The sequence below is a fragment of the Sus scrofa genome, chromosome 15, assembly GCF_054392235.1.
Source record: "Sus scrofa isolate SSC_HxYL_T2T_F1_AM1 chromosome 15, Sscrofa_HxYL_maternal_Yorkshire_Landrace_v2.0, whole genome shotgun sequence".
NCBI lineage: Eukaryota > Metazoa > Chordata > Mammalia > Artiodactyla > Suidae > Sus > Sus scrofa.
The window spans coordinates 119,773,330-119,786,733 of record NC_139397.1 but is presented as its reverse complement, the minus strand read 5'-3'; the positions used below and the strand labels follow the sequence as shown (position 1 = coordinate 119,786,733).

At 42.6% G+C, this 13,404-nt stretch overlaps 2 protein-coding genes and 1 long non-coding RNA gene across 21 annotated transcripts in view; 2 read left to right on the top strand and 1 right to left on the bottom strand.

Moving 5' to 3' along the window:
• Positions 1-9,552, bottom strand: part of CDK15 (cyclin dependent kinase 15) — a 105,298-nt gene extending 95,746 nt beyond the window's left edge. For 11 of the 12 annotated variants that reach the window (XR_002339420.2, XR_014828895.1, XR_014828894.1 and 8 more), the window contains exon 1: positions 8,916-9,121. Coding sequence is in view for 3 of the 12 variants with exons in the window: in XM_021076187.2 (XP_020931846.1) it covers positions 8,916-9,028 (113 nt within the window). In the remaining 9 variants the exon portion in view is untranslated. Of the gene's footprint in view, positions 1-8,915; positions 9,122-9,271 lie in introns of those variants that run through there. The other variant, XM_084998373.1, reaches the window with a different exon arrangement.
• LOC146396078 (uncharacterized) overlaps positions 1-13,404 on the top strand; it is a 1,511,729-nt gene that overhangs the window by 11,411 nt on the left and 1,486,914 nt on the right. The gene's annotated exons all lie outside the window — the stretch shown is intronic.
• The window catches only part of ALS2 (alsin Rho guanine nucleotide exchange factor ALS2), a 72,420-nt gene continuing 68,271 nt past the window's right edge, over positions 9,256-13,404 (top strand). For 5 of the 8 annotated variants that reach the window (XM_084998349.1, XM_021076183.2, XM_084998350.1 and 2 more), the window contains exon 1: positions 9,256-9,330. The gene's annotated coding sequence lies outside the window, so the exon portion shown is untranslated. Of the gene's footprint in view, positions 9,331-9,578; positions 9,740-13,404 lie in introns of all 8 variants that reach the window. The other 3 variants (XM_084998347.1, XM_084998348.1, XM_084998346.1) reach the window with 1 other exon arrangement.

Genomic DNA, 13,404 nt, shown 5'->3' with positions numbered 1-13,404 from the left:
GGCCAAATCACTTTGTCTTCCAAATGCTTTTTGCTTAAAGAGAAAGCCGCTCTAACTCCAACCTCACCCCCTACAAACACTCACCTCAATTTTCTTTGGACTTGGCCACTTTCGGCCAGTGATTTCACTTGAGGGGATCTCTCTCAAATTTACGCACATCCTTTTTAAAAGCCTTTTGTCTTCTCCTCACCCAGCTACTTCTTAAGTTTTCCTTAATCCAAACTGCCTTTATCACACACATATATATGCTTCGCAGTTACTAGGGCTGGGCAAACCAAACTTAGCTCCAAGGCTCTAAAATTAAGAGGATTTAACCACGTTTTTTAAAATTAAGTATTTTAAAGCCTGTGCACATCGATTAGGCTTCTTCCCCTCAGAAATACTGAGCCCTTCCCAGCACCCCCACCCCCCAGAAGCCAGTGAGCTCCTGGCCAGGGCAAAGTCTTCAGCAAAGCTACGGAAGGCTGATAGGCTGAAGACTCAAAGTAAGACAATTGTTTTAAAAATTAAGAAGAAAGGTAGATTAAGGCGCTAGGTCTCAGATTAAGTGTTCTTACCAACATAAAATAAAATAAAAATACACATAAGAAAAAAAAAGAAGAAAGGTAGACAGGGAGAACAGGGGGTGGGGAGAGGAAGAGACGGAAGAAGGAAAAAAGAAGGGGGGCAAGGGAGACAGAGACAGAGACAAAAAGAGGGGGGAAAAGGAAGAAACATTTAACCTGGGAGCCCCTTGTGCGGTTTCCTTTCTGATTGCTTTCCACTAGTGCTTGGATGGTGATGAAGCATAAGGGGGCAGGGTGGTGGGGGCGTGGGGTGGGGGGACCAAAAACTAACAGACAAAGCAACAAAACTCAGTAATCCAGACAAGATGGTACATAATCTTGATGCAGTGTTTTAAAAAATCAAACTCTTTAAATTTAAAATAAAAATTAATGGAAAAAAATCCGTGACAACAGAATACAGTATTAACATTTTAAACAGCCTGTGGCTTATTTGTTTATGACTTCGTATCTCTGGGCAAAAGGAAAAGTCGTGTCCAACCAACATGGCTGTGTGGAAGCCAACCCCCACCCTTCTTCCCACCCCCAACCTACTGGGCGGGTTTATGAGGGTTGACTGACAGTGGTGTGTGAAGAGACTGGCATCACGGGAGTTCCCCCTTGTGGTGCAGTGGAAATGAATCCAACTAGTATCCATGAGGACACAGGTTCTATCCCTTGCCTCGCTCAGCGGGTTATGGACCTGGCCTTGCTCAGTGGCTTGCTGTGAGCTGTGGTGTAGGTTGCAGACAAGGCCCGGATAATGCATTGCTGTGGCTGTGGTTGTGGCCAGCAGCTGTAGCTCAGATTCTACCCCTAGCCTGGAAACGTCAATGTGCTGCAGGTGTGGCCCTAAAAAGGAAAAAACTTGGCAACTTGGAATTTTATCTATCTATCTATCTATCTAACTATCTATCTATCTATCTATCTCTCTATCTCTCTATCTATCTATCTATATCTACCATCTATATCTATCTCATTTCTCTATCCATCTATGTTTTTATTATAGGGCTTTTGTTAACTTTTTCCAATTGGTTAAAAAATATGGGAGAATATTTTGATCTGTATAGGTATAAGGGTGCATGTTTATCCCGGCTGGCTGAGACGCTGCTTCTCACTCAGTGCTCCAGACTGCCACAACTTCCACCCCCTTTTCACCCTTAACCCTTAAAGCCTGCCTTTCTCTAAGTACCAGCATTCATGAAAAATTATTCACTCAATACCACGAGGTTTTCCTTCTCATTTTTTAAATTGTAAAGTATTATAAAAGTATTGCTTTCGGGATATCTTTCATAGCAGGTGCACCATTTACGATGAATGACATCATAAATCAAATAACACTTGTAGATAAGGACAAGAACGAATCCATGACTGACCTGTTTCCATGGGAAAGCATGTTATAAGTTTTAAAGAACTCACTGGAAATAAATATTTGCAACATGATTGTTTGTAGGTTGGGGGCCTAAAAGTTGAACAATTAATTAAGTTCAAGGCACTGTTGCTAGTCTCTAGAGAATTAAAAGATAAAGAAAAACGCAGGGAGCTTAGCATCTAACAAGAGAGACATAAGTTTGCAAGTCAGTGTAATATATGACATGCTAAGAGAGTTTACATTTTCAGGTGGGTTTAATTCAGGTTGTGCACTGACAGTATTGAATCTGTGACAACACATAGAAAGACATGTTTGGATAGCTTTTCTTTCTGTCCTTGCAAGGTCAGTTTCTTTCCAATAGGAAATGTGGGCTGGCTATCATATCAACTACTGCTTTTTTTAATGCTTGGGGTTTGGGTGTCTATTCTCTACCTTGACACCACACTCTCCTCCAGCTACTATCTGGTTTTCTATTCCACTTCAGAGCAAAACTTCTGGAAGGAAATGTCCCTACTCTCTCATATCCTGTTTTTGCTTTAATTTACTCCCAATAATGCCTCTTCATCGACCGCTCCACTGAACCCGCTTTCGTCAATGTCTATAGAAAGAAAAAAGCACAATATAAAAGTTGTGCGTTAAGTTTTATTCAGGGGCCTTCCTGGAAGACAGCCTCTCAGAGAGCTCTGAGGAATTTCTCTGAAGAGGTAACGGAGGAGCTGGAATATATCTGAACTTTTCTGCATGCAGTCAAGCATCAAAAGATTACTGTTAATCACAAAGAACAGATATCACAAGTTCAGGATTTTTCGTGCTTGTCTATGTATGGAAAATAAAAGAATCTGGGGTCATTTGAAAACTTTCCCTAGATATGCATCCTAACTATCTAAGGGCCAGTATATCCAAAGCACAGAATGTTTCCTGTTTTTCTCCATTCTCAATTCCCCTGAAGGTACACTGTCTGCGGACAACTGCAGTGGCTAATGGCTTGATTCCTCCCTTGAACTGGGTGGGAGGACAACATTTTTTTTCTTTACACCAATTCACCAGAGGGTACATCTTATCAAATCACTTCTCACATCTTTTTTTTTTTTTTTTTTTTTTTTTTTGGTCTTTTTGCCATTTCTTGGGCCGCTCCCGCGGCATATGGAGGTTCCCAGGCTAGGGGTCAAATTGGAGCTGTAGCTGCCAGCCTACGCCAGAGCCACAGCAACGTGGGATCCGAGCCGTGTCTGCGACCTACACCACAGCTCATGGCAATGCCAGATCCTTAACCCACTGAGCAAGGCCAGGGATCAAACCCTCACCCTCATGGTTCCTAGTTGGATTCGTTAACCACTGCACCACGACGGGAACTCGACTTCTCACATCTTATCTTACTTCACCATTTAGGGGCATTCGACAGCATTTATTGCCACCCTTCCCGAAAGCATCTGGTTACTGAAGTGGGCACTTTCCCAGCTTTCCTCCTACCTCTTGGGGATTCCTTTGCAATCACCCTTCCTGGCTCCTTCTTTTTTGCTCAGCTTCCAAGTTTGGGCAACCCAGGGCTCAGTCCCAGCCTTATCTACACTTTTCTCCAGGTAATTTAGCTTTGAATGGCACCTATGTACCAATGACTCTCAAATCTTTATCTCCAGCCCCGACTTTTCCCTAAAACCCCAGCTATGAACTTGATATTTCCACTTGGATGCCAAAAAGGCATCTCAAAGTCACTATGTCAGACACAGACCTCTTGAACCATGTCAAGATGTTTCTCCTTAGTCTCCTCCAGTTTAGAAAATGGAATGCTCATTGATCACTTGCTCAAGAAAAAACCCAGGCAGCATATGAATAACAATTATTTCTAACCCATCACTAAATCATGCCAATTCTACTTCCAGAAACATCTCCAATCTACCTAATTCTCAATTTGTACTGCTATCACTCTAGTCCACGTCACCATCATCATCTCTTATCTGGCCACACCTTCTACTTGATCTCCCTGCTTCTATTCTTACTCTCCTATAATCTAGTCAGGCAAAATGAATTTAAAAAGTATTAATATTTGAGTTCCCATCATGGCTCGGTGGTTAACAAACCCAACTAGGATCCATGAAGACAAGGGTTTGATCCCTGGCCTTGCTCAGCGGGTTAAGGATCTGGCGTTCACGTGAGCTGTGGCTGTGGCGCAGGCCAGTAGCTTCAGCTCCAATTTGACCCCTAGCCTGGGAACCTCCATATGCCATGCGTTCAGCCCTGAAAAAAAAAAAAAAAAGTATTGTTACTATCAACCCTTGAATAAACTTCTTAATACTCTGTGTAATAATGTAGGAGGTACACATAAAACACTAGACAGAAAGAAATTTCACAAACATAAATGTCACTCCCCGACTTAAAACTTTCTGATGATTCCCCTTGCACTTGGAATAAAAAGCAAACTCCTGTCCAGGCCAACCAACCCCTACATGATCACTACAGCTTGATTTCCAGGCACTCCTTCCTCTGTGCTAGACATTTTTGCCTTCTATTTTTCTTTTTGCTCTTTTGGGGGCCGCAGCCAGGAGGCACATGGAGGTTCCCAGGCTAGGGGTTGAATAGGAGCTATAGCTGCCTACCACAGCCACAGCCTCAGCAATGTGGGGTCTGAGCCATGTCTGCGACCTACACCACAGCTCACGGCAATGCCAGATCCTTAACCCACTGAGCGAGGCCAGGGATCAAACCTGAGTACTCACGGATCCTAGCTGGGTTCGTTAACTGCTGAGCCACCAAGGGAACTCCTTTCTTTCTATTTTTCAAACACAAGTTATTTCTCCTTTCAAAGAACTGAGCGGGATTCTGGGCTCTATCCTCCCTGTGTTCTTAATCTCTAAATAGAGGTCAGGCCTCAGGCTGCTTATCTCTTCCATGAACAACTTCCTAAATTTAATCTCCAGCCCTGATCTTTCTCCTCAACAGAAGACTGTGCAATTGCCTCCTGGGCATTTCCATTTAGATGCTTACTGGCCTAAAATAGTCTAAAGCATGTTCAAATATGAATACTCAGTACTCCCTCCTCATATCCCCCCAATATACTCGTTTTCCCAGTCTTTCCCATCTCATCCAATCACAAATAGAAAATATTTGAAAAAAAGTCCAAGAAGCAAAAGTTGAATTTGCTGTGTCACACAACTATTTACGTAACAGTTACACTGTATGAGGTATTATAAGTAACCTAGAGATGATTTAAAGTATATGGGAGGGAGTTCCCACCATGGCGAAGCAGAAATGAATCCGATTAGGAACCATGAGGTTGCAGGTTTGATCCCTGGCCTCACTCAGTGGGTTAAGGATCGGGCGTTGTCGTGAGCTGTGGTGTTAGTCGAAGCCGCAGCTCGGATCTGGCGTTGCTGTGGCTCTGGCGTAGGCTGGCAGCTGTAGCTCTGATTTGACCCCTACCCTGGGAACCTCCATATGCCGAGAGTGTGGCCCTAAAAAAAGCAAAAAAATAAAAAAATAAAAAATAAATAAAAATTGAAAAAGCAAAAAATAAAGTATATGGGAGGTTGTGTGTAGGTTAAATGCAAAAACTACACCATTTTTTTAAGGGACTTGAGCATCTGCAGGTATTGTTATCCACAGGGGTCCTGGAAATAATGCCCCCGCCCAATACTGAGGGACAACTGTATTGCAATACTGCTCTCCCTGTTTTTGCTCTTAACTCCTACACGCTGATCATTCTCCAAAGAGCAGAAGAGTCATCCTTTTAAAACAGAAACCACATTACAACACCCTCTGCACAAAACCCCGATGGTTGCTCATATCATTCAGATAAACCTAAAGTCTTTTCCATCCTTGTTATGGCCTAGAGGATCTGTCCTCAGTACCAGATCATAATCTACCTGAGCTTGTCTTGTCGCCTAGCTTTCAACAAGTTCTCATCAACTCTAGTCTCATTCAGCCTCCTTCAATCTCTCTCATTCAGCTCCTGGCCACACTGCCCTCCTAGCCTTCACCATTACTTGTTCCTTGTGCCTGGAGGAGTGTCAGATATTCACATGGCTCATGCCCTCACTTCCTTTTAGATCTCTGTTCAGATGTCTTCTAAGAAGAAAGGCTCACCCTGCCCACCTTATAATACAATTGCACTCTCTCCCGTCTATTCCTTTATCTTTCTTTACTGTTCATAACAACAACAGCATTTACATAGCACTTATGTGCCAGGTACCATTCTAAGCACTTTATATTTAATCCTCATATCACCCTATAAAGTAGGTGACTTTACTATCCCTGTTCTATGGATGAAGAAGCAGAGGTACAAAGAGGTTAAATGACTTGTGCCAAAGTCATAGAGCTAGTAGTAAATGCTAGAGCTGAGATTTGAACCCAGGCTGTCTGGCTTCAGTATATGCTTTTAGATACTACACTATTTTGCCTCTTTGTAGCCCTCATCACCACCATATTTGTTTATTATTGCTCACTATTCCCATTTGTTTCAGTTATTGCTGTGTACCCAACCATTCCCAAACTTCATGGCTTAAAGCAACAAGTTACCCTTTCTTGGGAAATTGGGTCAGGAATTCAGGGAAGGCTTAACCAGGCGGTTATGCTTCCCTTGATGTTGGCTGGTATCACTCATTCAGCTGCATTCAGCCAGTAACTGGGCTGGCCTGGAAGGTCCAGAATGCTGGCCCCTTAATGCTCTTCCATGTGGCTTATCTCTGCACAGTGTCTCTTCTGAATCTGTGGTATAGTTGGAGCACCTTTAGAGCATGGCACTGGCTTCTCAGAGGGGGATGTGGAAGCTACCAGTTCTTTTTAAGACCTTGATTCAGAAGTCTCAGAACCTCATTTCTACCACATTTTATTAGTTAGGGGAAAAAAAAAAAAAACACAAGGCTAGCCCAAATTCAGGTGAAGAGGAATAGACTCCATCTCCTGAGGTCAAGAGTGGAATCTGTATACATGAGAGGAGGAAGTGATGGCTGCCATTTCTGGCGACTGTCCTCCAAACCGCCAGAGTGCAAGAACCATGACAGCAGGGACTCGTCTGTTTGTTCCTTGTTGTGTCTCTCTAGTGCCGAGGACAGAAGTGTTTATTTAGCTCATGTATTTAAGAGACAAGCGAAAGAACGAGTCTCAAAAGCTAAAGGAAAGGTCTGAGGAGTAGAAGGAAAACCCAGAAGAAATGGGTCCCAGAAGTCAAGGTGAAAAACAGGGAAAGAAAGATAAGACTGAAAACTCTATGCTTTTTTTTTTTTTTTCTCACATTGGAAAGCTTTAAAGATAAGTTTGAAAAGTTACAAGTTCAGGAGTTCCCACTGCAGCTCAGCAGTTACCAACATGACTAATATTCATGAGGATGCAGGTTCGATCCCTGGCCTTGCTCAGTGGGTTAAAAATCCCGCATTGCCGTGAGCTGTAGAGGAGGCCAGCAGCTGCAGCTCCAACTGGACCCCTAGCCTGGGAATTTCCATATGCTGGAAAAAAAAAAAAAAAAGAAAGAAAGAAAAAGTTACAAATTCAAATGGTATAATAGGGCATGCAGTGAAAAATGGGTTTTCTTCCTGCCTCTGTTCCCAATTCTCCTGCCCAGTGTCAGTCACTTTTTTTTAATACATCCTTTCAGAAATAAGATAGGCATATACAGAGACAAGGAACCTCTCTTTCTCTCTCCTATGAAAAGGCATACATAACATGCAATTGGTAGAATACAATACACATTATTCAGCATTTAGCTTTTTTCTCTTAAACTAACATCCAGATTATTCCATATCATACATATAGATCATCTTGTTTCTTTTAAATGACTTCATAGAAGTCACAGAAGTTCCATTCTTAGACTGCATCATTAGATTTCAAGATTAGACGGTACTTACTGGTTTCAGTAGACCTGACAAAGTAAAGATTGTAAAGTGGGATGAGGAAGATTGGGAAGTCAGAAAGTAAAGGTAGAAAAGTAGGTTGCAAAAGAAAGGAGGATAAAGGAAAAAAAAATTAAAGACAGGATATGCTGGAACTGGCTTACATCTTTAGAGGAAGAGTAACAAGAGACAGTGAGATTGAAAACACACAAAAAGGGATAAGTAATGGAGCATGCCTCTAAGGGGATTGGATGGGATTCATCTTGAGAGACAGAGCACTTACAAGGAGAAAGAGGGAGAAGGAAAGGAAGGCTGGGGTTGCAGGTAGGGTTTGTAACAGTGGCTGGTGGGAGTTAAGGAAATTCATTCCTAGTGGCCTCATTTTCCTCAGAAATGTAGGAGGCAATGTATTTTTATTTCTAAAAATTTTACCAAAGAGGGTGGGTGGGTAGAGTTGGGTAAAAAGTTAGGAGTGTGTGGGTTGGGAATAGCAGGGAATGGGGATAGAAGAAATTCTGAGTAGCAATCTGTTAAGGACAGTTTGGGGCTTAGCAAGACTGCCTGACCACGTTATTTCCAGCACTGGTGCAAGAGTGAACAAGGTTAGCTGAATCGTTGCAGGACAACTGTTTTGCAGGTGATGGAGGGCCAAGGAGGCAACTGAGTTGAGGATGTTGGTGAACCTACTAAACCATGTATGCAGTATGCACAGGAGCTTCAGACCCTGACTGCACATCTGTCACTGATGGTCTGAACACGGGTTTGCAGGCCCAGAGATGGCACACTGCCTAGCAGTAGAGTTTACACCCACTATGGGCCAAGAGTGGCGGCTTCGGAAAATCTTCATGAGGGGACTTCGGGGGTGAGAGTTGAGTCGGGGTAGGGCTATGGCTCCAACAAGCAGACGTCGTGAAACTGTGCTGGGCAAACTGGCTTTACTCGGATTATATATGGAAGAGTCCAGTGGGGATCATAGGAGAAGCTATCTCATACCCTCCTACCACACTCCATCATCTGGGGTCGCAACTAAGTAGCAAAATCAGTGTGGATACTAGCGCTAACGGCGCCGCGTGGCGATGACGTCATTCCCGGGGGAGGAAGTGACTACTTTAGGGTACAGTCCATAGAAGAAGTCTGAAGACATTTTAGCCTTTTCACTGTCAAGAGTAGCGAACTTACCGTTCGGACTCCTGCAGTTTGAGGTGGCAGCAAAATATCTGCAGCTCCCAACCTCTCTCTTCACCATCTGTTACCATGGAAGCGATCGGATAATTAGGTCCCGGCGACGCCATGTTACGTCATTGCTCAAGTGCATCCCAGGCATATATACTCTGCCTGGTCCTAAAGAAAAGGCAGCACTCCTGGGAACGTTGCCCACAGTGCCTAACGCCTCTTGAGTAATTTTGATCCCTACAAGACGCCGTTGCCATCTAACCCCACCCAACTTCGGGGGTGATCCCCCTCCCGTTCTCCACTCCGCAGCCCCGCCCCTGCCCGGAGGCCCCGCCCCCCGTGAATCAGCTGATCTCACGCACCCGCCGGGCTGCCAGGCTCGCGCCGGATGCAGACAGTGGTGCTGCCGGTGGAGCGTCAGGTGAGCGAGCGCGGGTCCCGGGTTGGCCCGTGGTTTCCGATGGCTGACCGGCCGGGGCCTCCAGTGTGCGAGAGGCCGGGTCTGGGAGGAAGGCGGAGGCGCAGGCCGAGGCCCGGGAGGGCGCTGCGGCGACCCACGGAGACGACGCCGGCGTTCTCTCAAGCCGGCGTCTGACCCACTGCGTCTGCCTGTCTGTGAGCACCCGACGGCCCCAGGTTCTCTCACTCGCTCCGGTTCCTCCCTCCCAGGACCGGGCGCCACTTCAGAGATCTCAGCCTGGTGAAATACCTTCACGCCCCCCTTCCCGCCTCCACCCACGCTGCTTTCCACCCATTCATTCAGGAAGATGTATTGAATGCCCACTCTAGGCACCGAGCAGATAAACCGAGGTCCTTGGCCGCGAACCTTGGTGAGAGTCTCAGATGGGTTTGCCCTTGGGTGCAGATCGTGGTGGAGAGTGGATCCAGGGTTTCCATGCTTTGAAAGGGCTGTTGAGGAAAAAGAAAATGAGTTTGATGTTAAGAATTAGTAGTTCAGCAAAGTCTTTTGACGTGTCAGGTGATCCAGCAGAGGGTGGTAAGTTCTTTTGAGAAGTGAAGGTAGGAAAATAATATAGGGGCTATCGTGAGGAACTGGTCCTGAGGCTGGCATAGGTCCTCTGGGTAATAGGGCTATTTTGGAAGCAGACAACTGTAGGTTGGCAGAAGTGGTGGTGTACTGCTTAGAGCTTTGTTGATGGGGGAAAAGGAAAAACACCCAGGCTGAAGTGGCCTATTCAAGTAGAATATTCTCATTCTGGTTGAGAATGGAAAAGGAAGTAACTGTTGAACAAAATGCAGAGCATTAGTCTAGTGCCTTTTGGATTTGTTGGTGGTTGTAAATATTTTTTAAAAGGCTTTGAAGAATAAAATTGTGTGATGTGTGTTTATTCTGAACAGGTACAGAAATTCAGCAAACCTGTTGGTCCAGTATTTTTTCGGTTTATCACAAATATAAATAATTTGAAGTGACCACTTGACCTTTGAGTTAATGAATACTCAAAGAATTTTAAAAAGTGAATTTGCTTTTGCAGTAAATTGCAGTATTTTAATCTTAATAATAGAGGCATGGTGGCGAAGATCCTAGGCTTTGGACCTGCAATCAAATACATTTACATCTTTGAATTTGGGCAAGTTTGCTTATCTACCTCAGTTTCCTTATCTCTAAATTGAGGATAAAAGTGCCTTCCATATAATAATACCTTTACGTGTTATGGTTCATGTACTGTGTTTTTTTACAGTGTCTTGCACCGTATGTAAATATTCAGTACATATCAGCTGTTTTTATAAGTCATTTCCTTTTTCACTACATCATGACCCATTGAATCATTGTTTTATAAGTGATGTGAAAGAGAACTGGATATTTTTAGAAAAGAACTACAATTCACTTTTTAAAATCAAGAAAGAGTTCCCAGATGATTTTATGACATGGGGTGTATTTAAAGAAAATATGATTTCAGGTTGGTCTGTGGTAACTTTGGTGTTTCCACTCGAGCCTTTTAATGTAGAAAATGCTGATGGACTCTAGCTGGCTTAACTATATTAGTTTCCAAACGGTGACTAGTATTGGCAGATTTAAGAATTATAGTTATAGCAAGAAATGTTAAAAATTGTTGCACAGTGTTAACGTTTGATAAGATAATACAGAAAGTAAAGTACCAAACAAATGATTTTGGTGGGGGGGTGGGATTTGAGTGGCACTATGTGAGCCTCTTATTTTTTATGTTAATTTACACAATGCGAACTGGAATCCCTTCTCTCCAGACTTCAGCCTTTCAGAATTTAGGTTGTCACTGACTGACTTTGGGCATTTTGACCGTTAAAGAAACAAAAGGTATAGTAAGAACTTTATTGAGAACTGATTTTAGTTTTCATGTGATAAGATGGACAGAGTACTCTTAGTATATTTCTACCTTTTCATGAAAAACATGAGTTTAATGTAGTATTGCTGGGTCCATTCTAAAGATATTTCCAAAGAATATGAGTGGCTTGTAAAAACCTTTTATAATTCTTTAGTATGAGACTAGGTAAGATATGAGTTGAAAAACTAGGAAGGAAGGTAAAGAGGGGTGATTTTTGAGCTGATGTGCAAGAAGGCTTGCTTTGATGGAGTGTGGAATGCTGTGAGGATTTTAATAACTTTGTGGAATTAAACCTACCACATATTCCAGCTATATTAGGGATGTAGATATTTCTGGTAGCATTTTTTTAAAAACAGTCTTTTTCTTTTAACCCTTCATTGATGACCCAATAACTCAGTCATCAGTAAAAAGAAACTAGTAGATTTGGTAGGCTCTCAGTCCTTAAGAAAATGCGTGGTAACTACAAATAAAATAGCAACAAAATATGACTTGGTTCTTTTTAGTATTGCATTTGTTTTCCTACCCCCATTCCTGTTTCTCTATAGATGTGATAGTGCTGTCTTTACATTTTGTCTTGCTGTTTGCCTGCATCACACAGTCAGTAGAACAGCTGAACAATTGGTAAAGTAGGTGAATTAATTGGCTCATGTCGATAGAGCAAAAATACTCATATCGATGTACTGAATACTTTTTGGAGCTCTGGTAGAAGTTACTCTTTTATTGTAGAGTTCAGTTTTGAAGAACTCAACTCCTATGAGAAAAACCTGGGGCAGTGGGATCTGAGTGGGTTAACTTTCATTCCAGAATCCTTTTCTTCCACAACCTAAATTTTTGTTGAGCCAGATTTCTTAATTAAACTTGGGGCAGTTGGAGTTCCCCTTGTGGCACAGCAGTAATGAACCTGACTAGTATCCATGAGGATGTGGGTTTGATCCCTGGCCCCACTTGTCTGGAGCTGAGGTGTAGGTCGCAGACACAGCTCAGATTTGGCATTGCTGTGGCTGTGGATTAGGCTGGCAGCTGCAGGTCTGATTTGACCTCTAGCCTGGAAACTTCCATATGCCACAGGTGTGGCCATTAAAAACAAACAAACAAAAAAAAAACACATGCGGCAATTGCCCAAGCAAACATCTAACAAAGCTGATTATTGCAGCTCTGAAAATAGCAATAAAGTAGAACAATCCAGCTGTACATTAGTAGGGAAATGGATAAACTATGGTTTATTCATGCAATGGAGTGCTATCTCCTAGTAAAAATGAATGAACTAGAACTTGGCTTATCAACATGAATAGATCTCAAGTATGTACTATTGAGTAAAAAAAAAAAGCAAGTTGCCTGGGAACTTTCATATGCCACAGGTGTGGCCATAAAAAGGGGGGAAAAAAAGACACATGAACTTCAGAAGTGGGGTAAGTAGAGAAGGAAGGTTTGCGTAGAGCTCCTTCAGATCTAAGTGTAACTCTTTCTTCTGTTTAAAGAGAGCTGAAGCAAGTATGAAAATATGTTTATAGCTGATAAAACTAAATGATGAATACATGGATTTGTACTTTATCATTATATTTTTTACAGATTTCTGTATGGTTAAGATAGTTTGTGAAATTAGCACTTTATAGTTGTTTGGTTAATTTTTTTTATAATGGGGGCTTTCTCCCACTATGCTTCCTTAATTTTACTTTGTAGCCTCAAAGCAGACTCTGAAAAAATAATTCTCTCACTGCACTAGGAAAAGAATGTGCCAGTGCAGCTCCACTGTGTAAAGCTTTTCCAAAGAGAGGAGACAGACCAATTATTTAGTCAGTTTTACTTTGCTCTTTGACTTGTGCTCCTGGCAGAATGCTTTCCTTAGGATATAAGGAATGATCCTTCTTGAAAGGTTGCAGAGGAATTTAAATTCTAGAGACTCTCGAGAAGTGCTGGCATGTACTACTTTGAGACCATGAAATCTCAAAGCAGAGAGGAGCTCATTGTATCGCAAAACCCAGAAAGGAATTTGGACAGAGTGACTCAGATAGAAAATTACTGCAGATATCATGTCGTCCTTAACACTTGGATTGGTTAAATTTTATTACAGTGTAGTATACCTGAGTTTTATACTGTGAATGCAAGAGTCCTAGTTCTTGCTCAAACAAAATAATTCTCTTTCTAAAGGTATTAATAAGTAAATGTGATGACAG